We start from the raw sequence: 25,185 nt of genomic DNA, 5'->3' as shown, positions 1-25,185 counted from the left end.
AAAGCTCTCCATTTGGTTTCATTGTTTGAGAAATTTAATATTTCTTTGTAAAGCCCTATGTTCGAGTATGTGTGTGTGTGGGTGTGTGTGTGTATGATGTGTAGTGACGTGTGTGTATGAATACAAACATGGCCAACAAGTAGAAATGTGTATATTATGATGAAGAGTGTTATTTGTGGTTTCTTGGTAGAATGTTGATCATGTGTGAGCCCGTTTTTGTTTGTAAATGTGTATAATTGTGTAAATAAAAAAAATAAAAAACACACACACACAAAAAAAAAAAACACACACACACACAAAAAAAAATCAATGGGATGGCCATATTTTGCTTTGATGTTTTATTTTCTTTGTTTTATTACTGTTAATCTGCCTTGAATGTATGGTTTTAATATATGTAATATATTTTTGTTTGTTAAACTATATATAAAATAAAACAAATACATGCGTGGTTTATTTGCAAGTCTTTGTGGTTCCTGTAATTTGTCAATCTATGATTACAAGAATTTCCGGGTTGTGACACCGGAAGTTATGAGGGATTTTGAACACAACTACCAAGACTTCGAAACCGCTGCGTCGCTCCACGCGTATTTATTGTCTTTGTCACGAAAAATCAAGGGATAATTCCCTCACAAGAGGGTTAGGGAGAGTGCTGCCCGATGAATATGTTGGATTTCAGATTGATACTCCAATTCTCACACGGAACCATGAACAAATGAATTCGCGGGGCATTAGATTTAGATTCCAAAAAGGAGAACGAGTGCTGTGCTTTGAACCCGACCCAACCAAGGCTAAAGTCTTGTATGACGCCAAGGTAACATACAGTATGCATACAGTATTTCATTTTTCTTTTAACCTTAATTTCACTGTTTTGTTGAAGTCTCAATGTTAAAGCACCGGTGTACCCTAAACGGTAGCCGATTTAACAGAAGGATTCGGAACCGGTACACTTTAGATATGGTGACGCTATTTCATCTCATATGAATGTTACGACGTATTTGGGGGCTAGCAATTTGACGCCAGGTTCACTCATAATGTGACAAGGCGTCGTGCTAAAGCTAGCTCTCGCTTTCGATTTAGCACGCACCGTTCTTTTGTATGTTTTTTCATTACTTGCAGACACATTGACAGCTATTTTCATAGTCGTTTAATCGTTTGGAGGCTTTGTTAACCTTGAAATTGTTTAATGCTCTTTTGTGAGCCGCTAAATAGTAAATATAGTATATATATATTTTAAAAGTGTTAATGTTTTTTTTCTCGAATTTTTCAATTAAAAAATACTCATTAATCATTTTACTTCGTATTTCAAAGACTACTAATGTTAATTTAAAAAAAATAATTGAAAAACGAAATATTTTATGATATCTGTAGTTTTACCTTAGAAAACAATGATACCGTCCTATGCATAAATTACCGTAATTTTCAGACTTTAAGACATTACATTACCACTTCGAAATCTGCGCCTAACCTGTCTAGTGTGTCTTATATATGGATTTTTACAGGCCAATGAGCTGTTGGTCCTTTGTAAGATTATTTAAAGTATTGATACTGAAATGTATCCGTGTCAGGGTTCCGGACTAACATTTTTTACTAGGAGCACAGTGGCCCCAACTGGAAATTTCAGGGGCGCAAGCAGTTTGATACTGGGGCGCACACTGTAAATCGACATGCAAAGTTTTCCTCAAATTTTCACAGTTTAACCGATACTTTCATAATAAATGCATAAAACTACCAACTTATGAATCTATATTTTGTCCTCAATCACTTTTGAATTAACCAATATGCCACTTAGAGCAACCAACCAATCAGCAACGGATTTATTGATCGACAAATCACCTGGGAGGGAGGACACTGGCCAACCTGTAAAATTGTCATCCACTATGTCAACAGGGAGGAGCATATAGATTTAGCAGCGAGCTAGCAGCACATACTTTATGATAGCTCTCGGCGTGATTGCTGGGACATAAATAAAAAAGCGGCAGTATGGGAAGTTGTTAGCGCTCAGAAAAGATCGGAAATTTTAAAATGCCATCCAAATTCATAGCGAACCAGAGAAAAGCGATGGCGTCCGGGCAGAGGGCGGTGCATGTCGCTAAAGCTTGCCACTGCAGTTGCATCGCACCCCGGGTGTTATTGCATTTCGGCACCTCCTGCCGTGTGTCGAGCCCCTGAGTCGGACTTACTCCCCCGTCGGCCTCCTTTGAAACGGTGCTGGCGGGTTCATTGGAAAGAATGTAGATACTTGTTGTCCTTCCCCAATTATAAGCCACCTTGTTGTATTTTACCTTGGCAAACCAGCTCATTATTTCAACCAACTAGTAGATTCAACCGTGAAGGAGTTTGTTTGCCAAAAAAAAAAAAAGTCAAAATGCAATGTGATTGGTCGCACATGTGGGAGTAAATGGGGAAAAAAATACTCGTTCTGGCTCTTATTTCATTCACAAAGTGCGACCTTTGGGTCGTGGTCTGGAGCCCTGCCGTATGTGTAACTATTTATAACCCATTGGTTGCCATTGACAGCACTAGACGTCCGATCCATTTGAACTGTTTGTTCATTTGCTGCGAACCCATCCACTTCAAATGGATGGGATAGTTTGGATAATTTAGTTTTTAAGAGTAACATGAATGGATGTCTTATCTTCCTCAACGGCACTGAAGGGGTTTATAAAAAAAAAAAAACATTTTGGGTTTTTCATTTATGCCGTAAAATATCTAGCCAAGGCTAATAGAACAGTAAATAACATCATTTATATATGAACCAATGAATCATTGCAAAAATAACTGATGATTAATTGCTCATCAAAAATACTTGTGGCTGCCCTAATGCGAAATAAGGTCAAATCTAAATACTGTTGTGCTCAATTAATCCAATCTTTGCGTTACAGGTCCTTGATTTAATCATAGGCAAGGACGAACATGGAAGGAGAATCCCAAAGTACTTGATTCACTTTAACGGTTGGAGCAGAAGGTAACTATATGAAAGAACATTGTGTGTGTAGTTGTAACACATCCATGAAAATGTTTCTGTGTAGCTGGGATCGCTGGGCTGCTGAGGATCATGTCCTAAGAGACACAAAGGAAAGCCGTAAATTGCAACGTAAACTGGCGAGTGAAGCTCTCGGTCGCATGTAAGTTGCATTTTCTCACTTCAGGACGTAGACTAAGTTCTCCGACTTAGTGCTGTCAGGTAGGTTCATTTTGCAAATAACAGTGATTGTAGTGTACATGCAGTTTGCCCACATTCTCTTCCAAGTTCTTTTTGTCATTGGCGTTTGAGCTAGACTGGGCTCGGCTGTGGCTTCGTTGTATTGTTATTGAAATATGTTTTTGCTGCGGGGGAAAGCCGAAAGGAAAAGAACAATGAGTTTGCTCTCGACAGTGTTTGGAAGAAAAAAAAACTGTTCCAGTCAAATGTTTTTTTTCCCCCCACTTTAATTCATGTGTACAGTAGTAAATCTATTTATCTAAATGAAGTATTGAGTACAAGTTGAAAGTCTTGTTTCTGGGTGGTAGGAAGAAAAAGGGATGGGCAAAGAGGCGACATCCTTCTGGTACTAAACCCTCTCTGAAGACTCTATCTAAGGACGACGACAGTGATGACACGTGTAAGTAGTGGCACTCTTCCTCCAAGTATTAATGATGCGGAAATCAATTGACGATATTTACACAAAAGACTATGAAACGGAAAAAACAGCTACAGTATTTTAAAATGTAAAAATGAACAATGTTTATTCTTTGCAGTGTTGTGGACAATCTGTCAGTCTTCCTCACTAACTGAGAATATTTGAGTGAAAATCTCTGCAAATAAATACAGCGAAGCTTCACGATTGCAAAATTCTAAGCAAATGAGTGTCTTCTTTCTAAACTGGCAAACCAGTCAAATTTATTGAAACAGGAAGGACTGGCTTTGAACGATCATGTTTGCGTGCCGTTGATGACATTACACGTCCAATCCATTTTGATTAGGAGGGGGCGAACGTTCAGTCGCCCCTCAGAGTTAAAAAGGATTGGACTTCTAGCGCAGTCAATGGCAAAGTTCACACAGACACTATTCTAGTGGAAATCTTTCCCGTTGGTTCCCTTACAAAATGGTGACACCGGGAGCGTACTTATAACCTATTGGGAGAGACAGAGTTGGGTAGACTAGCCAAAATTTTTACTCAAGTAAGAATCGCGCTACCTCACAATGATATTACTCAAGTAAAAGTATCCAAAACATATGTCCCAAGTACAAGTACTCTGTGACAAGAATAAGGCAGTAATATGTAACTCCTTACTTCGTCAGATTTTTTTTCTTCACACAACGGTATTTGTTTTTCTCAGCACAATGTCATCTAAATGAACACTTATTATACCTATTACATGACCATATTAGGCCAGAAAAAATACACAAAAATAATCCAATTCGGACTACAAAACTCTATATAAAGAAATGAAACTTCACCCGTCCAAAGAACATGAGTGCCCTCTAGTGGGGAAAACCATTTCCTACCATGAAATTAAAACAATCATATCTGTTTTTCCGTGGTCTTATAGAGCCTACCCACGTACCACGTGCTCGCTGTATGGTTCCGCCCACTTGTCCGTCAAAACATAGTGTTAACCTGTTACGGCTACGTACATTTCTCCTATTTACGGCGTGTTTTTCTGCTCCTTAACATTAATAATCAAAATGGTGAAGGCGTGTGTGGCTGTTGGTTGCACTAACAGAGAAGATGGAAGGAGAGACTTGAAGTTTTACCGTATTCCGAGGGGTCCAAAGAGGAGAGCGAAATGGACGGCTGCAATTCGACGTGAAAACTGGACACCAAAAAATCACCACAGACTATGTAGTAGTCATTTTATATCCGGTAAAATGCATTTAATATATATTTAGAGGGTTTTGGCCTGACAACCACAATTAAGATCATTGCTAGGCTAATCGCCGACAACATACGACGTAGTACGACATAGTTTCAAATTCAAGATGTTTGTGACTTCCCTTTCTTCCGCCATCGTTATTTTTTGAATAATATTTAGCTGGTACCAAGTGAAAGAAACTGGCCTCGTCTACGGGGCTGACAAATAACCACAGTTAAGATCATTGCTAGGCTAATCGCCGACAACATACACGTATGTATGTAGTGAGAGTGCTATCGCTAAACCATATAAACATTAAAAGCCTTAACTCCATTGACAAACGACATGAAATACATTAGACTTGACAGTGGATGTTGGCAATAACAAAAGATTTTGAATTGAAAATTTCGTAACTCACCTTTCCAAGCACAAGATAGATTCCTGCCGAATTTTCGTGGACGAGGACCTGTTTCACCTAACCAGCAACGAAGTATTTATAAGCCTCCAAGCTCTTGAAGTTTTTCATATTTTCGTGAGAATAGGCTGATTTAGTGTGGACAAGATCATTGTAAATATCTGCGTAGCAGATGTCAGGCAGACAGGGCGAAGACAGTGGGTCGAAAAACATCGATTTGGGCATCAAATATGGATCTGGCGACTGTATAGAACGAAGCTTTTCCTCATAACGCCTTTTATGCAACAGATCCAGTGAGTTTGCGGCATCAGAAAGCACCGGGTCTTCCATGAAATGCATTTTAAATTCCGCCATCAATTGAAAACAATGCTAATACAGAGTCAAAATGACGGACAAGTGGGCGGAACCATACAGCGAGCACGTGGTATGTGGGTAGGCTCTATTGAACACGTCGGCGTGATCGTAGGGCTTTGACGGCGAGCTTTTATGTGGTCATGTTGTTACGTTTGATTGATGTAATGGAGTCATGTGATCATTATTGCGACGTCTCATCTGCGAAATTGGTAGGGCCAATCTCAAAATAGCGTAAGATGACCGTTTCCTCTTCACAAATCTATTCATGTAAAAACTATGGCGTGGTAAAACCCGCTTCTCAAAAAGTTACTCGAGTAAATGTAAGGGAGTTAAATTTAACGCGTAACTACCCACCTCTGAATACAAAGTATCTCGGTAAATCAATATGTTGTCACATCCTAGTTTTTATGTCGTATTCATCCCTAGGCTTGATTACATCTTCCGGCAGCAGCGTGGGTGACGGGTCTGAAGCAGAATCTTCCAATAGCGGGGACACCACCTTTTCTGAGGTCATCAACAAAATGGTGAGTGATCATCTCAGACTCGAGGAGTTTGGAGATTGAATCCGGGTGAACCCGTAACAGATACTTTGTCAAATGAACATTCTTTTTAGTCACTGGAAAAAAAACAATGTTGTTGCAGAAAGTTGAACCTGATCTCGGTGTCAAAAGGGAAAGCGAGGAGAGGATTGTGCACGTCGACATCAACATCCCGGATGTCCTCAAGAAAAAATTGGAGGACGACTGCTTTTACATCAATAAGAGGAAAAAGGCAAGTTTCTGTGGTGTTGCAATACTCAAATGACAACATCAATGTTACATTTTGGTTTCAAAATGGACTCAAAATAATCCACAGAAAATGTCCAATTTCAGAACAGGCTTGCCACAAACCATTATTTGGATAGGTGATTAATCACTGATTGTTTTTGTGATGAATCAACTAATTGAGTCTTTTAAATGATATTTCTTTACTACTCTGGCCTTTACATCTCCGCTAGAAATGTGCATTTGAGCCAAATGTGTTCTTGCAAATTTTGGATCATGAATCAAACTTAAATTTATCACATTATTTATATAGGTGTATCATTGTTTTCTCAAGTAAAACATGTTTGCAAATATCGCTTTTTGATTCATTACAAGGATTGTCAAACGGAAAAGTTCCATTTTTATTCTCGCAAGACATGCGGAGTGCACAAAGTCTTATCAAAAGCTCTATGGAACTTTTAGCTGGTGATGGTTCCTTGTCCGACCAACGTGGTGCAAGTCTTGGAGTCCTATGTGAAGCATTTTGCCATCAACAAGGCATTCATGGCCAACGAGCGTTACAGGCGGCAGCAGCAGCAACAGCAGCAGAATACCACGCAGAGTAGCAGCCCGCAGCCAATCCCTCCGGAGAAAAAGTAAGTTGTCGTGTCATATTTATTATTAACTACCGTCATTTTCGTACTATAAGCCGCTACTTTTTTCCTTCATTTTGAATCCTCCGGCTTATGGTCCATTGCGGCTTATTTGTTGATTTATTTAGATTGATTTATTTACTTTTGTTCCATGAAGAATCCAAAAAGGGTTATTTGATTTTGGCTATCTGAAAAACCATAAATTTTTAGTTATACTTTTTCTGTTACAAATTGACCCCGGCCCCTCATCAGAGAAGGGAATAGTTGTGTGGCCCTCACAGGAAAAAGTTTGGGGACCCCTGATTTAGAATTAATAGGTAACATAAGACAGTCGTTATTTTGACATGACACTATCATGGCCATTGCTGAATTGACAGAAGTATCATCCAGCAAATGATGTCACCAACACTCGATTGATGTCCAGCTCGGATCTTTTACATCCATTCAAAAGTGTGATCATTTGCCAGATAACATTAAATGACTTGTGTTACCAACATTCATTAATGCTCATGACAGTGACGTGTCATAATTATGACAGTCTTATGGCGCCACTGTCGAATAAAGTGTTACCAAATACCATAACTAGCAATTAATGAAACAACTGGAACAGTGACTGAAGAAATAATTAGCACAAAACATGAATTTTGATTGTTATTAACATTTGTAGCGCTGCAAATCATGCTTGGAGGCATGTTGGACAACAGTAGTATTACAGTAGTATTGACAGCAGGTGGCAGAAAAGGTTGACTGTCTCCCCCAAAGGAGCAGCCATGGCCAAATGGCGGTTCATTTGTTCTTGTGACAGTCATATGATGCCGCTGTCAAATAGTGTTACCGGTTAATATCTTAAGTATCCCATAAGATAGGACAACTGCAGCTTATCTATGAACAAATGCCATTTTTGTTTCAAATTTGGTGAGTGGCGGCTTATAGTCAGGTGCGCCTTATAGGGCGAAACTGACGGTATATCTGTGGTTCTTAAAGTGTGGTTGCATGCAAATGTCACTTTTAATCATGCTACTTGGCCTTTCCCTGGTTAAAAACACAAGCGTGGTTTTCTGAACAATTCACCTATGTTTGACATATACAGTGCCCTCCATAATTATTGGCACCCCTGAAAAAGATGTGTTTTTTAGCTTCTAATATTTTTTTTAATTCAAATAATATGGGACCTTAATGGAGAAAAAAAAAGAGAAATATCCAACCTTCAATACAAGCGCATTCATTCAGTGGGGAAAAAAATCCCACATAAAGAAAAAATGTGTGTCACAATTATTAGCACCCCTGGTGTAAAGACTTTGTACAACCCCCTTTTGCCAACAAAACAAGGTCTGGGGACTGAGATGGCCATGGGAGGAGCTTGATTTTATGTCTGGTGAACCATTTCTGTGTAGATTTGGCCATACGTTTAGGGTCATTGTCTTGCTGAAAGACCCAGTGACGACCCATCTTCAGCTTTTGGGCAGAGGGCAACAGATTTTGATTTCAAATGTCCTGGTATTTCAAAGCATTCATGATGCCATGCACCCTAACCAGGTTCCCAGGGCCTTTGGAAGCGAAACAGCCCCACAGCATCACTGACCCACCCCCATACTTCACAGTGGGTATGAGCTACTTTTCAGCATGTGCATCTTTCGTGGCACGCCAGACCCACTTAGAGTGTTTGTTTCCAAAAAGCTCAATCTTGGTCTCACACAAAAATACACACGGTCCCAGTTGAAGCCTGGGACTGTGTGCTTTGGTCAGATGAGACCAAGATTGAACTTTGGAAAGACAGACTTGCCGGCGTTGGTAACCAGCCGCCATTTTAAAGCAGGAGACTTCTCTAGAAGGCTCTGTTGTAATGAACCTAATTAACTTTTGATCTAAAATACTCCTAAACCGGCAAAATCTTTCAAACTGTTTTAAAACTTTCACATGTCTAATGTAGACAGAAGGGGAATTATGGAATAACGGGAGCAATTTTAACAACTTTAACGAGAGATGCACGATAATATCGGTCACCGATAATTATCGGCCGATAATGGCAATTATGACATCACACAGATAATCCAGATAAAACGAAATTCAACCGATAATGCAATCCGATAATTATATTCTTGATTTTGCCTCCAAATGTGCGCAGTCAACAGTTTTGCCCAATTCTGCTAGTTTTAAGGAGGTGTTTTTGCAGTGTAGTAATGTGATATATGTTAGGAATGGCTTACTTTTAAAGGCATTTTTGTGCAACTTGGGTGTTCACTCTCTAAGTAATTGTTGCCAAAAGCTTACCATTACACAACATCATTGCCATTATTTAGTTGTAGGAATTTACTACTTGTTCACATTTGATGTGGAAAAAAATAGCAATAAATTACATTGTTGAACAGTAACATTTGATCTTTGTATACTTTCAAATTTTACATACATATTTGAATAGAATTATCTGCGTGACATTATCGGTTATCGGCTGCAAGGGCCAGGAAATTATTGGTTATCGATATCGGTTGAAAAATGTATTATCGTGCATCACTAACTTTAACGGTTCATTCACAACATGAAATGAATTGAATGTAGTTTAAAGCAGCTGATACAGAATGGGGACTTGAGTATTTTATTTACTATTTTGAACTGTTAACTTGATACTGAAATAGTCGTTTATTTAAGCCTGAGAGGCTTTTTGTACAATTTTTGTAACTAATGTACGAAATATTGAAAGCAGCTAATAGCTTGGGGGGGTTGTGGGTAGGGTTGCCACCTTTCAGAAATAAGAAATACGGAATGCCCCCCTCGTGCCCAAAGCTGTACAGGCAGAGAAAGAAAGGGACATCCCCCAAACTCCTAAACTGCATAGAAATGTATGCATTCGTTTATAATCCCTTATTAGTTCAATACGGAACGCAACATTTAATTCCCAATTTCGGATCGTTCCTTATTTTAAGGGACAGGTGGCAACCCTATTTGTGGGTGTCACCAATAACCGATTTATAATCGAATCGTTGCCTCTGAATCATAGTCGAATCGTTAGGTGCCCAAAGATTTCCACCTCTATAGTCAACTCTCCTGTATGCCAGTGGTACCTAGCTCTACCTCTTTCCCCAGCTGCTCCTCTGCTCTGATTTCTATCAAGTCGTGTATAAAATACTGTATATAGCTCTCACAAATGAACTCCTGGTTAAGTTATTACTAGAATATACCTTAGACTGATAGCATATGTCTAAAAAAAAAAATAGGCCACAACCTCGCGAAGGGTACTGAACCCCACGAGGTTCTATTTTTCAATTTCAAAACTGATAGCGAGCTAATATCTAAACAAATTCCTGTTGAAATTTCTTTGACTATTTGAAAGTATGATTTGAACATTTGAGTCCACGCTGGTCAACATTCCACTGAGCATTTAAATCCGTTTCTCCAATCAGATCGAGGATTAAAGAAATGGAACACAGTCTGTAAATTGAGAGCAAACCAGTCTTTGCGTGGACACCAAAATAGGCGTCTTAACCTTTGCCGACTCACCGACCTATATTTTCTTTTCATTGCAGTGAGGACTTGTGCAAGGAAATGGTTGATGGCCTAAGGATCACATTTGACTTCACTCTACCAATGATCCTCCTCTATCCCTGCGAGCAAGCTCAGTTCAAAAAGGTCAGCTCTTCTCGGCTTCTGTTGGCCGTCAACGAAGGATCCCCCTGCCCCAGCAAGTGAGTGGAAAGGGAAGACAGAAGATCTACTGTGTAGGGCTGCAGCTATACATTCTTTCAATCGTCGATTAAATAGTATTATTAATCGAAAAATCCGATGACAAGCATTTAATGCGTTGCAGAATCATTTTAGGAGATGTAAAACAAAGAAACGAGTGTTTACACTTCCAATAACATTTATTATGACCTGCACATTCATTGGCACCGAGATTGCATTTTCCAAAGAGCATTAAACGCAATACAAAATAGAATACCTGAGTTTCACGAGAGCACTAAATGCATTTAAAAAATAAACTGAGAGTAAACGTATAAAAAAGTTGATGAGGATCTAAGTACAACAAAAGAATATTTTTTGAAAACTTGGCATGTACCAAAAAAAAAACACATTTGCTACTTTTTATGTCAACTGTTTTATGCAAAATAAAAATACAAAAAAGTTCAGGCAGCCACATTTTATAAATCACTTTCATCCACCTGTTCTGACCTCACTCAATGTGATGTTATTCAGCTAGACAGACAGAAAAAGAGACAAATTGTGGTTCTTTAGTTAACTTCCTTCGCAAGCACATGTACAGCTACAAGCAAAATGACACATTTTGACAAGAAAGCACTTTAAACAACTAGGCTAATTAGTCCAATTAATATGTAAATTCAGTAAATTGATTTAACTTACATAACTAAAGTCTGCTAGCTTAATCGCCATAAAATGCTAATGTTTAAAGAAAAAAAAAGAAAAAAAAATTATACTTAAACTATTAAATTATACTTCTAAACAAAATTACAAATGTATAAACTAACATACTAGTTCAAACAAAAATTTATGTTGGCCATCATGGAGCAGCTGCGTTTAGCCGTGTTATGTCACATTAACTGTTGCCACCAGAGGGCAGTGTATCCTCCCAAATCATAAAAAGCTAAATACATCCCTTACAAAACAAACCATTAAAACGCCACCCTTAATCAAACGAATCGTCCAAACCGCAAAACTGAATCGAAAGCTTTTTTCTCATCAATTTAATATGTCATTTTGTCTATCCTTGAAGCACCCAGCGAGAGCGTAGTCCCAGCCCGACGGGTCACAACCCCCCCACGCCTCAATCCACGGACAGCCAGCCGGCCCTGAGTGACGTTTCTACCACCACGCCCACCGCTCCCACCCCGAAGCGCCGTCGCCACCCCGACATGGACTGTATCTCCTACCAGTCCCAGTCGTTAAGGCGTTCCACCAGGAACACGCCCGGGGGAGAACGCCCGGCTGAAGGGAGCAGTGGCGGTAAATATCAGCGCATGTTTAGCGGTCAGAGGCGTAAACATTTATCTTGTCATTTTGTTTGACGACAAAGGCGGAGGCAGTTCCACAGCGTCTCCGCAACTAAAACGACGCTTGATCGACAACTCATCGCAGTCCAAATTCATCCTCAACCTTGACAGAAGTAAGCGGCGCAGCTCTTCGAATATTTAGCACAATATGAATAGTATCTCGGAACTCTTTGGTGAACTAGAACAACTGAGCAATTCATGTAGAAATTGGGTGCTAATGCAGAATGAACTGGAATTATGTACATTATGGAAGAATAACGTCCAGTAGAGTAAAATCACCTGAATATAGAAATCTGTTAAATGTTAGCAAAGGTGGGTAGTAACGTGTTACTGTTACACTTGTTCGAGCAACTTTTTGAGTAAAATGTACTTCAAATACCCCTTTCCCACTGGCCAAAAAACCCGTGTCAACCCACTAACAATCGGCTTTTGGTGGCAGTGGGAAAGGTGCAGCGACCCGTGTCAATCAACCCGCCAAGCGACCCGCGTTAAAATCACCTCGGCTCTGATCGTCATGCAGTGTGAAAGCAAAACCCCGGGTCAACAGTCAACACCCTAATCTACGTGGTGATGTCGGCTCTTACGTGATGCGTCATAACAACATGCCAGTCGCCTCCCATTTAACACGCCCCACAACCGTAGTTACGTCGATGCTAACAACAAAGCTAGTAGAAGAAGAAGAATTCACGTCGCCTACGTTGCCTCAGCACAAGCAGAGTGTTGATCCTTTGCCGCATTTCGACCATTTTGAGGGCAGTAAAAAGCATAAAAACAGAGAACACAAAAGAAATGAGGCTTCCATAACGCTCTGCATTGTTTACTTCCTTGAACTGAATGAATTCGGTCGCACTTGTCGACGTTGATCTTGGCGTGGTGACGTCACGTAACCTTACGCACGGCTGAGGAGGGGTGGGGGGTTAGACGGGTGAAAAAAGATCAAAAAAGACACGGCTTTTATTTTTTTGTCAATGGGAAAGGTGCCAATTGCTAGTGGGTTGCATCGGCTTGGAAAAAACGCGCGTTGACCCACTAGTTTCAGTGGGAAAGGGGCATAAGAGGAGTTTTACTGCACCATACTTTTTACTTGAGTAGATTTGTGAACCAAAAAAAAAAACAGGATACTCTTAATGCGTTACTTTGGGCTACTTTACATTTCCCCTCTTTATTCTACATATTAGTTTATTTTTGCCAAGAAGGCCCATAGTGGCTTTACCAGTTTAACCAATGAAACATCGCAGCAATAGTTACGACCTTATTATACAAGACTTAACGATACAGCCACATGACCACATGCACGAGCTTGAAGTCGGGAGTCATACGATCATACCGGCCCGTTCGATCACGAGGTGTCTTTAAAGTGCCGTAAAAAAATGAGCCGTTTGACAGAGCGCTGCCATCAGCATTAATGGAAAGCGCCGATTACAACCTCTCGGTTTTTATTTGGCGCTGATAGACATGATTGTTTTAATTTTATGTAGAAATAATGTTTTCTCTGCTAAAGGACACGCAATTTTTCATTAAAGTAGATATTCCTTGTCAGAATTAGGATAGGTTCATATCCCAAGTCTTGACGCACAAATCCAATTTTTTGGTGTTTTTCCGACTCGAGTGAGACAAGTGGGACAGTCGCATAGAAGTGTACCATTTTAAATCCGATCTGGGTCACATTCGTATGTGGTTTAAATCAGGTCTGCGCCACATTGTTCCAAAATGTAGCGGCGGTCTGAACTTTCAAGTCTCCCAAATCGAAATTCAGCAGCAATTACGTCAGAAAAGAGCGAAAGAGACAGGGCGCTACGCTAGCGGTACAGCTAGTGCTAGCTCCTAGTTTAAACACTGCTTCTGGGGAAGGAGCGAGCTTGACAACAGTAAAAAAAAAATCAAATGGGTTGAGGGTAAGCCTGAAAACACGGTTTTCTCTCTGCTCCAAATGAGCAATATTTCAAGATTGCTTTCACGACTGGGAGTCGGGGCACACTCTCCGCATGAGTGTGTGCTCGTCATGTGTCGTCTTTTGTTTTGATGCTCCTGCGCACGCGGGTCAGTTGCTCAGCGCATCTCGGACTGTGAATTAGTGCACATGCGTCATACTTGAACGGGCTCAACGGACAAAGGCAGTCTGAACGGGTACGCCAAAAAAAAAAACAGACATGACAAAAAAATCGGAATTCTGCATTAAGACCTGCGGTATGAACCTAGTCTTAGAGGATTTTTGTGTGTTTTTTTCGAGGGGGGCCATATACGGTCATGTAATAGGTTATAGTTGTGTATAACAATAACAGTTCATATAGATGATGACGTGCTGAGAAAAAAAAAAATCATTGTTTAATTTAAAAAAAAAAAAAAAAATCAACATCAGATGCAGTTACTCATTACTTGAGTGTTCTTTTCACCAAATACTTTACTGAACGAACGTTCAAATGCCCCCGCCAGTCAAACTGGATTGGACGTCTAGCGCTGTCTATGGTAGCCAAAGAGTTAACAAGATTGACAAACATAACCATTACTATCAAGAGTATTGCAAAATCAAATATACCTGATGTCAGCAAATATTCTGGTAGTAATAAAGTTGAGTATTAGGAAGTATCAAAATTGAGTTTTCGCAGTAACATATTTGACCCAATAGATGGCGCAAGACCACTTTTTGTTGCAGCTGATGAACTCCACTTGGTGAGAGCTGATATTCTCACTTGAATGAAATTGTGTTCACGTTACGTGTTTAATTTGAGATAAGATGCTAAATCTGTTCATCCAGAAACTCCAGTTCACAGCGGTTCATCCTCACCGTTGCCCTTGACACCAAGCAAAGACCGAAGCGGACCGTTTCACGGGCTCGAGAGTCGGCGAAATAATGAGCTCAATGAGGTGACAAACTAAAGTGTCATGTTGCTTTTGTGCCAGACGATTCCAACTTGATTTCAAGTCGTTCTATCTCCCACCATTTGGTCTTTCAGGTCCTCAGTTGGAAGCTCACCCCTGATAACTATCCCCTGAACGACCAGCCTCCTCCCCCGTCCTACCTGTACGGAGTGCAGCACCTCTTGCGACTTTTTGGTGGGTGAATTTATCCAAATCTCTCTTTTGGCACTTTCGTGAGCTGTGCATCACGTGTCCCCTTCTTTATTCAGTGAAGCTTCCAGAGATCCTTGGGAAGATGCAAATTCCTGAGAGGAATCTAAGAGCCTTGGTCAAACATCTTGAGCTCTTCCTCAGGTAAAAGATGAATTTTAAGAAATTCAATGTACTGTTAATACCTCACCTAGAGCAAGTGCTGTGCTGGAGGTGTGACAATATATCGAAAAGGTGCTATATCGTGGTACTTTGTAGCTCAAAAAGTTAGCGATACGCTCCGAGCAACAATCGATAAATCGTTTTTTAAAAAGTGTCACTATTTAAAGGGAAGAAAATCAACAGGTCGCTACCTAAATCTTCTATTCACAACCCGTCTGTGGGCATTTACAGGTCACTTCCTGTTCTTTTTAGGGGATTTACAGATTACTTCCTGTTGATTTTGAGTCCCTTCCTATTTATTTGGGGACATTTTGGAGTTTTTTGGCAACCCAAACGGAAAGTAACCTGTAAATGCCCCAAAACCAACCGAAAGAAGCTTGTAGATATGCCAAGAGGAAAAGGAAGTGAGCGAAAATCCACAGGAAATGATGTGCAATGCCCCAAATGAACTCTGGCATTGACGTCCAATCCGTTTCAAGTGGGAGGGATGGCAGCAGATGAAGGAAATGTCCATTTGCTGCCACCCTTCCAGTTCAAACGGATTGGACATCTACTAGTGATGAACTCATTCTAATTCACAGCAGAATGATGAAAATAGCTTTTGTTTTTCTCTTTATGAATATTCTAGAATGATTTCCTGACTAATGTATCAATAATTGCCAATTAAAAATACCACTTTAGAGCACTGATATTTCTTAAATCAATGAAGCAGAACAGCCATGAGATGTCCTTAGCAGAAGCCCAGGTGTGATAGACATCCAATCCATTTAACTGGGCCACAGCCACTACTACTCTTACCATTAGGAAAAAATTGATGACAAACACGCAATAAATAATAATGTCTGGATCTTTTGATCAATTTTTCATAAAATAATCCAAAATATACTCAATGGTAGCATATTGGTAGTGCTAAAAGATTAGCCCAGTCCAGTGCTAATGCAAGTGATTCACACGAAGCCCTCATAGCTAATATTAGGCAAATCGGCCCAATCGGTTTCGGTAGATGGTCAAAAATTTGGAAATGAGCTGGAATGTTTCATTATCCTACCACTGACCTAGAGTAATATAGACCATATATATTACAGACAAGTCACAGTACTGCCTTAGCTACTTTACCATGAGTAGACAGATCCATGCCACCCATATCACGAGTAATGACAAGTAATGGCAGATCATGAAATCAAAGGTCAAAAATGAACACGTGAAAACAATTTAAACAGCACAACTAGTAATTAATGAAACAACTGGAACAGTAACTGAAGAAACACTTACCACAGAATATAAACTTTGAATATTATTTAACTCTGGAGCGCCAAATTGCACGCCGGGTGGCTGCGGCACAAACAGCAGTGTCGGACGACAACAGTTGACAGCAGGTTGCAGAGGTGGTCTGTCTCTCCCAGTGTTTCCCACAGGATTTTAGGAGACTGTGGTGGGAGGGTCTCTGACCATAGGATTTTTTGAAACTGTGGTGGTAGGCTGCATCGGAGTCGGACAGCCACACCATGTCGTGCCACGGCAAATTTTTTTTTTCTTTTCATTATTTTTTTCCCCAAGAAGAACCATAACAAAGATATATTTGAAATATTTCATTAGCTAGGCTAATGTTATAGCTCTCAGCTACGGTACATGTATGTAAAATGCATTGCTGATTACAGCTACGTTACCCTATGTAATAATGCGACTTTTTTTCTCGTAGCAATGGTACGACTTACATCTCGTAGTGACTCAGGGTTGGCAACCCAAACTGTTGAAAGAGCCATATTTGACCCCCCCCCCCCCCAAAAAAAAAAAAAAAACCTGATACAGTATGTCTGGAGCAGCAAAAAATTAAAAGCCTTGTACAAGCCTTATAATTATCAATGCTAGCTATATTAGCCTACTATAAAAATGACTAAGTTGGCTAGAAATACATAATTAGCCTTCATGATTAAATGTTTATTTTCCCTGCAGTGGATCCTATAGCACACCACGTGACTACTCTGTTGTACGATGACACCACAAGTTTAACTTCATTACAATATTAATGAATTGAGAGAATGTTTGTATCATGTTTGTCCTCCTAGAAATCCTATTAAAACAAAAAATATATTTCCCTCCCCCATCTTTTTTCCAAAAAAAAAAAAAAAAAAAAGCTCCGAAGCAGCACTAAAGAGCCGCATGCGGCCCAAGAGCCGCGGGTTTCAGACCGCCGTCGTAGCCCTCCTTTTTCCTTTTTATTTGACCCTCATAAGTACTACATTACCACAACAATAACAGTCCTTCTGTCAACTGACCCATTTACAGGACTGGGGGAATTCTAATGGCCGTGTAAAGAGTTTTTCTTGATTCGGTGAGAAGGTGATAAGTTTTTTCCCCGTTGTTCGTGAACTAAATTTCCACACAAACGCACATCGAGGTACCATTAACTTAGCAAGGAGAGGTATGAGAGTCATTTTTCGAGTGTCCCGGAGCTCGCGAAATTGGGGGGGGGCGCATTCAGCCGTAATTGTCTGAAGTTGGTGCGTCGGTGTTGTGCCGAAAAATAGCCACTCCACGCGAAATGTCCCCCCGACGGGAGCGCCCACACGTCACTCGTACAAACACCCTTTTCTTACCAATCGATGGACACGGAAACGACGTTCTCGTACCGTGAATATGTATCATTTTACTCTGCTTGAACTAATAAATACTTTACTGTGACCAACGCTCTGAAAATAGAGCAAGGCTTTATTTTGGGCCCCGCCTCTCCGCGCAAGTTCAATCAAAGTTTGCTTTCCGTCCAAGACGGCCGTCCACCGCTCACTTTCGCCGAAAAGTCCGATCCAAACTATTGTAATGCCCCGGATATGGGGAAGAAGTCTGTATTTGCTTACCCACTTTATTGTGGTAACAATAATAAAGAAAAACAATAACAAAATAACAGCGGGCTGCTACGACATGCGACCGCTATCTCTCACTATCTCGCTCGTTCTCCCATTTTTCCTACTCGTTCCCCTTGCGTCTCTTAAATAAATAAATAAATAAAATACTACTCTAAAATGCTGCTCTCGCTCGCGCGGGTAGTAGAGTGGAGTGGGCTACAGCTGTGTAATCGGCTGACTGACGCATCTGATTAGTATCTTTTTTTTTTTCTTCTTTGGGGGGGGGCAAACGAGACTGTGGCGGGCCGCCACAGTCTCGTTCATTGGTGGGAAACACTGCTCTCACAAGGGAAGTGAGAGATTGAGCAGTGACGCCCAAATGACGCTTCTCGGCGCAATGACGTTTTGCACCGAATTGCTTCAAAGCTTCATGGTGGTTCATTTGCTTCGATGGCACTACCAAGTAGTGCTGCAACGATTAATTGATTAACTTGAGTAACTCCATTTAAAAAAAAAAAAAAAAGCGTACAATCAAATTTTGCTGCCTGGAAGATTCGTTTGAGTGGCGTTGTTATGGTTTGTTTTGAAAGTGTTTGCATTTAGTTATTTTGATTTGGTTGGATACACTAGTGGCAACAGGGAATATGACCTGATAAGACCAACATAAGGTAATAATAAGTAATAAATAATAGTAATAAGTAAAGAATAAGTTTATGTTTGAGCTAATATATAATTTAGTTTATAAAAGTATTTAGCAGTTTTGTGGGAATATGTTTGAATGATTTGTTAACATAACATGGTAGCATTTTATAGCATTTAACTGACTTTTGCTATGTACGTTAGCCAATTGTTCTTTGTACCTAGATCCTCATTTACTTGATTTTTTTAATACCGTTAGAGGCTAATCTCAGGTATTTTATTGCTCTTTTGTAATTAAAGAATTTTGGAGAAAAAAAAACTATTCTGAATGAAGCATTCACATTTAATGCTCTTTAGAAAATGCAATCTGAGCAAGCCTTTGTTTTACATCTCCTTAAAATTTATTCTGCAACACATTAAATGTTCTAATCCGATGATTCGAACTAACTCATTGATAGATCATCGATTGCGGCCCTACTATGAAGTGGTCTTAAAGCCCAAGAGTCCAACAGTGTTCAGAATTCTCTAAATATTTGTTTAGCAAAATATCAATGTGCTTGTGTTTATTTATGGACAAAATGCAACAAGTACTATGAGGAAAATTTGTTACTCATTTCATTTTTAGAAATAATGGATTTCCCAAAGTTTTTGGCCTTGAATGCTTTTTGTTTTTGTCCTAATAGTATTCCACTATCTGTAGATAACATTTTCACAGCCCCAAATCCCTAACCTTCCTATCTAGGCGCCCAAACAATTTAGACTATTGGCAGCCGGTCTTTCTGATTTTCAGGGCATTTACAGGTCACTTTCTGTTGACTATTCATTTGGGGAGTTCCCGGGGCGCTTCCTGTTCTGTAAGCAAAAATCAACAGAAAGTGATCCAAAATTCAACTCATTGGTTGCTGAAAAGATCTTGTTTATCTCTTATTACCTGTGTAGTACAATACTGTACAATGATTTGCTGACCCATGTTTTGTTAATTGTTATATTGCCACATTGTGAGATTGTCTGGTATCGTTTCGTATCTTCAGGTACCCAGAGGTTCCCATTCCAACACCCGAGTTTGAGTATGTCACCTTATTTTGAAGATGTGCTGATTTCGAGTACCGATCTGATACCTTGGCAATTCAGATTCAGAATATTGATTGTTATTGTTACAAAAAGCACAACGAAGCTTTGTTTGGAGCATTCATACAGCTAAGTTGGTTAAGTGCAAAACCCATATAATAAATTCCCTTAAGTACCAAGTGTATACATTGACACAGTATTGGACATATGTACAACAAAGATTCAACAGCAGCATGCGGTCATGTCAGTGCTAAAGTGCAGAGCAAAATATACCAGCTAAAAACAGTCATAAATCAGTGCAAAACCCAGATAAGTTAATCAAGTATAGCCTACTGGTCATCAACCAATGAGTAAGGGTCAGGGAGGAAATAGTGGATAGTGACATACTGCAACAATGCAAACCAGCGCAGAGTTATTGTAATTGTAATTTATTCATTAATTGTTCTTTTTTTGTTTCTTTTGGCCGGATCGGGGACTCGGGGAGAAAAAATGTCTTGCGTTGAGATCACCGGGACATAAATACTGCCCATACTAGTAGATCAATGGAAATAACAAAAGTCAAGGAGCAGTATAAGGAAATCAGAGCAGGAGTGGATCGTAGCAAGGGACAGAGCATGTGTTAGCGGGAGGGAGATGAGTGGGTGTTACACAAGCGCAGGGAGTCTAATCTTTAAATCCTCCTGCGCGATCTTCAGCTGAGCCGCTCCCAAACCGAAGGGATTTGCTTCTCTCGGTCTCTAATCAAACCTACGCAGTACTGCCCTCTGCCACCTTGTTGCGCTGTGGAGGGGAATCCACCAATTGAGCGCCAGATCAACTCTTATCTGTCCTAGAGAGCCAACCAAACCAGGTTAAAAACAATAGTTGCTAGTAAGGTATAATGTGAAAGGATTATTTTAATTGGGAGGGATTAAATATATAGGGTGTTCCAAAATGGTTGACCCCATTCTAAACGCCCATATCTCGGAAACTGCTTGATGGATCTTAATGAAACTAAGGGGCAGTTTACATGGCGACTCTCCGAGAAGACGAAAAATTTCATGTTTGCGTTTATATGGTTCCATTTCCATTCAAACAATGTCGCAATTTCGCATGAAAACGATGTAGTATTCATGCCAGGCCCTAGACGGCAGTGCAGATTTACAAGGCGACAGCGAATGATGCACTTTGACCTCCTCAGCCCGGAAGACAACGTGCCCGCCCTCTCCAAGCAATGGCATTTTCTTTTGTTCAAAAAGCCACAACAATGGAAACATACATTCAACATATTTAAGGTCAAACCATTATGAAAACAGTAAACTAAAGCCGACGTTCCGCCATTTGCTGTTTTTAATGTTTAATAGCACCGCTGCGCACGGCCATGTGACGTGTGCGAGTGCTTACGTCATCGACGCGAAGGCGGTTTCCGTGCATATGAATGCGCTGCGACCCCCGTAATGAAATTCTTCCACTTGGGAGGCAGGATTCCGAATTTTTCGTCTTCGCCGACACCATATGCAAGCGAGGCAATTCCGCTACTCAGTCATTGCGTCTTCATGTCGCAAAGTCGCCATGTAAACTGCCCCTATACACTTTATGTTGAAGGTCATACGTTTTATTGGTTACATTTACAAAGACAAGTACAAATATTTGTTGCTTCTATGACAGCTTTTCATAAATGTTCAATATGAGCGCCGTCTGTGACTCTGCACACGTCGAGTCGGTATTCGAGCTCGTGTCAAACTCTCTGTAGCATGTAACTGTTTCCAGTGCAGCTGTAATTCTCTGTTTCAGTTCTGGTGCCTTCTTTGCAAAATTTGTGAAAAAGGCACGCTGCACTGTCTTGGGAAAGACAAGATAGAAATGCCAAACGTTGCACACAGAAACTTGAAAGGCTGTGAAAATTTCAGGTCATTCCAATGAAAATTGTCAAAATTATTGGCCTACGAAATGGACATTTTGGAACAACCTGTATATACTAATCGTGAGATTTTGAAGTGTGTGAAATAAAAACCATGACTTGTTTGCTGTCATTGATGGCGCTGGATGAACTAAAAACTGCTCTTAAAACATTGACCACGCAGTAAATTGGCATATTATCACTTATAACCACAATAACGATTATCGATACACGGGTCAGGGAATCATTCTACAATAAAACGTAATAAAAGGGACCCTAGCTCTTTTCATCCTTCCGCTGGGAATTGAGTTCAACAAGTTGACGTCCAATTCATTTGAACTGGGAGGGAGGGAGGCAGCGAGCCCTCCTCCCACTTCAAACGTATTGGATGTCAATGGCAAGCAATGAGTTTCAATTTTAGGGCATTTCAAGTCATTTGCTGTTTTTCAGTCACTGGGGCATTTCCTGTTGATTTTGGGTCACAGAACAGGAAGTGACCCGGGAATCTCTACAAATGAATCTGCAGTGACTCAAACTCAGTGACCTGTAAATGACTGGCTGCGAATGCTCTGGTTTCCAATGAACGAACGAGCGTTCATTCACCCTAACCAGTCTAAACGGATTGGGCGTCTAGTGCCGTCAATGGCAGCCATTGAGTTATTCTTGTGGAAGATTTTGCTCGCAACTTGCTGGTGCCTTTTTTTGAAATGATATATCAATTCTTGGCAGGAGAACATCGATCAACTTTTGGGATACAAAGTTTCATGATTTATCACCATGACTATATTTTTTCACACACCTGAATACGTAAAAAAAACACGCACAAAAAAAACGTCTAACGCTTTTTAATGTCATTTTTGGAGTGGCGCATTTATTTCATTGAAATCAGATGGCACGCAGTCCACAGCATCGTGCGCCGCTAATATGCTAGTTCAGTAACGAAGCTGAACTTCGAGGTTTTTTACATACAAGTTAAAACTAATCAGAAAGGTTCCTTCAAAAAAAATGCCAACTTTTGTCAATAGTAGCCCAAATTTCACTCGATGCATTTCTTTCCCTGCCCATTCTGGCAACACTGCCTTTAAGTTAGTTTCAGTGGAAACTAAGGAAACATATCAACAACCTTCCAACTGATGTGGTTGTTGTAATTATTAAATGAACTCACTGGCTATCATTGATGGCGATAAACGCCCAATTTATTTCGACTCCAGTCAATCAGTGGCAATGTTCAATGTTCGTGTACCATATTTTTCAGACTATAAATCGCAGTTTTACTTTTCCACCGTTTGGTTGGGAATGCGATTTATACTCTGGAACGACTTACGTGTGAAATTCTGAACTCAGTATTATATCATTTCACACGTTATTTTCACAAGATGGCGCTCGAGGCCTGTGTTTCAACTCTGGCAGCGATATATAAAAACAACTGCGAAGGGCTGAACGAAATGGCACCGAAGAGAAAATCATATTCTGCAGATTGCAATCTGCAAGTAGTAAAAGAAGCAGCCGAAAACGCAAATCGAGCAGCAGAAACAGTTTGGAGTTAACGAGAAACTTGTAAGGAACTGGCAAAATGCGGAGGTTACTCTTACTGAAATGAAGAAAACAGAAAAAGCTAATCGTGCGCTAAAAGCTAGGTGGCCAAAGCTAAAGGAACGAGTTTAAATATATTTCCCCCGAAAAAGCCATTATACTGCGATGCGACTTTGTTTATTCTTTCTATGGCTGCAGCTATCGCTTATTTTAGTAGTCGATTAATCGATGAACTAGTTAGTTCGAATAATCGAGTAATCGGATAAGGAACATGAAAAATTTTAAATGCCTGAACTGAGCCTCAAACGGTATAAGAAATTAAACGAATGAGGATCTACGTACAACAAAATAACAATTGGCTAACTTACATAGCAAAAATCCGCTAGCTTTAATGCTATAAAATGCTGTTGTTGTTTTTTTTTTACAGTGCTTATAACAAATTGTTCAGACACATATTCCCACAAAAAACGGCTAAATATACGTATAAACTAAAATATGAATTCAATAAAAACACATTAGCTCAAACAAAAACTTAGCTTAACAGGGAGCAGTTGGATTCAGCCATGTGAAATGAGGCAGACCACAGGGCATTGTAGCCACCCTAATCAATAAAATGAAATGCAAACACTTTCGAAATAAACCATTATAATGCCACTTTAATTAAACAAACACTCGAAGCAACAAAATTTAATTCAAATATTTTTTTCTAATGGACTACTCGAGTTCATCGATTAATCGTTGCAGCACTAATTCTTTCCCTCTTCTTTGCGCATTTTTTCGGCCGGTGCGACTTGTAGTCCAAAAAATACAGTATATTTGACTGTTTTTCTATGTCTTCTTGTTCTGAAACAAGGTGAGTTCTGTAGAGCTAAAAAGTCGAGACGACAATAGCCAGAATCGACTCTCTTTTTACAGTTTTTTTAAATGCTCTTAAATGAACAGATGACAACACGCAGTTCAAGTGCAAAAAGAAAGCAACAAACACCTAAGCTAAATAAATGTCTTGATAAATGAGCAATTAAAGGCAAACCGGCTTGGACCTCGGTTCTCGATTGCACCATGAAGCCTTGGAGAAGATCGGGTCCAGTCCTCCCTCAATTATACACATTCTAGTATGCCTATTAGCAGGCTTGTGTCAGGCCAGAAATGAACCCCGTAAGGGCTCTCTGTCAGACTCGCGGGTGGAAATGACCTAACCCTAACCCACCTGTACACGGTGGGAAAAAAATCCAACAATAAATTCCCTTGTTTTATTTACAAAAAGGGGACAGTCACTTCCTATGCATAAGTTGAAGCATACCAATGGACAATAGGTCCAATGATATAAAATCTGTCCCTTCAGTTCTTTCTCATATTTGCCGTCCATGCCATTTAGTTGCCCGGTTTGTCAGTTGTCATCAAAACGTTCCTTTCTGATGAGTATAATTTGTTTGCATTGAGATTAGGAGGACCGGTGGAGCTAAGATGAGATGGCAAGATTTAGAGGATTTGGCCGAGTAGCGGATACTAAGAAGATTCCGGATTAGTTTTCCCCGCTACTGATTAGATGGGAGGGAGAGGGGTCGGGGAAGGGTGGGTTCACGCTTACCGCCGGTTGGTCATGTTCCGTCTGTATGGCCGTAGAGGAGGATTTGTACCTCCGTACGAGGGCGTCGGGCCGAACGCTTCCGTAGAATGTGACGGACGCTAAACGGGTAATCCCGTATCGAGAGGGGCGTCGCGTTCGTCCGGACCAAATATCTGGAAAAACCTTTTTGCTTTTTCTCCTTGTAGGTTTCTGGCCGAGTTCCACGACGATTTTTTTCCCGAGTCTGCATATGTGTCTGCATCGGAGGCTCACAATAACATGAAGCAACCGAGGACCGTTTACTGAAATTGGCGCAAGGTTCTTTTTCATGTCTTCACAGTTCACACTAACGTACCTTCTAAGCATGACATTGACTTTGTACTTGGAGAAATAAAATGTATGTTCTCAGTTTTTTCTTCTCACG

The 25,185-nt window shown here is 40.2% G+C and overlaps 1 protein-coding gene across 2 annotated transcripts; it reads left to right on the top strand.

The window, feature by feature from the left end:
- Positions 1-520: 520 nt before the first annotated feature.
- Positions 521-25,185, top strand: LOC130912232 (male-specific lethal 3 homolog). Of its 2 annotated transcripts, XM_057830157.1 has the most exons (14): positions 521-811; positions 2,883-2,965; positions 3,030-3,125; positions 3,511-3,602; positions 6,032-6,129; positions 6,248-6,376; positions 6,832-7,004; positions 10,523-10,681; positions 11,725-11,954; positions 12,025-12,114; positions 14,757-14,866; positions 14,956-15,055; positions 15,130-15,214; positions 24,968-25,185. In XM_057830157.1, the coding sequence occupies exons 1-14, from the start codon at positions 713-715 to the stop codon at positions 25,065-25,067; spliced, it is 1,644 nt and encodes a 547-aa protein (XP_057686140.1). In that variant the 5' UTR covers positions 521-712; the 3' UTR covers positions 25,068-25,185. The 2 variants fall into 2 exon arrangements, 1 of the variants encoding a protein (XP_057686140.1); XR_009062572.1 differs by lacking the exons at positions 15,130-15,214; positions 24,968-25,185 and adding an exon at positions 14,628-14,671.

The sequence above is a fragment of the Corythoichthys intestinalis genome, chromosome 2, assembly GCF_030265065.1.
Source record: "Corythoichthys intestinalis isolate RoL2023-P3 chromosome 2, ASM3026506v1, whole genome shotgun sequence".
Classification (NCBI taxonomy): domain Eukaryota; kingdom Metazoa; phylum Chordata; class Actinopteri; order Syngnathiformes; family Syngnathidae; genus Corythoichthys; species Corythoichthys intestinalis.
This window is presented reverse-complemented; position numbering and strand designations above follow the sequence as displayed.

Excerpts from the sequence above, each read along its gene's own strand:
- LOC130912232 (XM_057830157.1), top strand. The coding sequence starts at position 713 with ATGAATTCGCGGGGCATTAGATTTAGATTCCAAAAAGGAGAACGAGTG. Across the intron at positions 7,005-10,522 it reads CCAATCCCTCCGGAGAAAAA|TGAGGACTTGTGCAAGGAAA; the intron begins GTAAGTTGTCGT and ends TTTTCATTGCAG. Across the intron at positions 14,867-14,955 it reads GAAATAATGAGCTCAATGAG|GTCCTCAGTTGGAAGCTCAC; the intron begins GTGACAAACTAA and ends TTGGTCTTTCAG.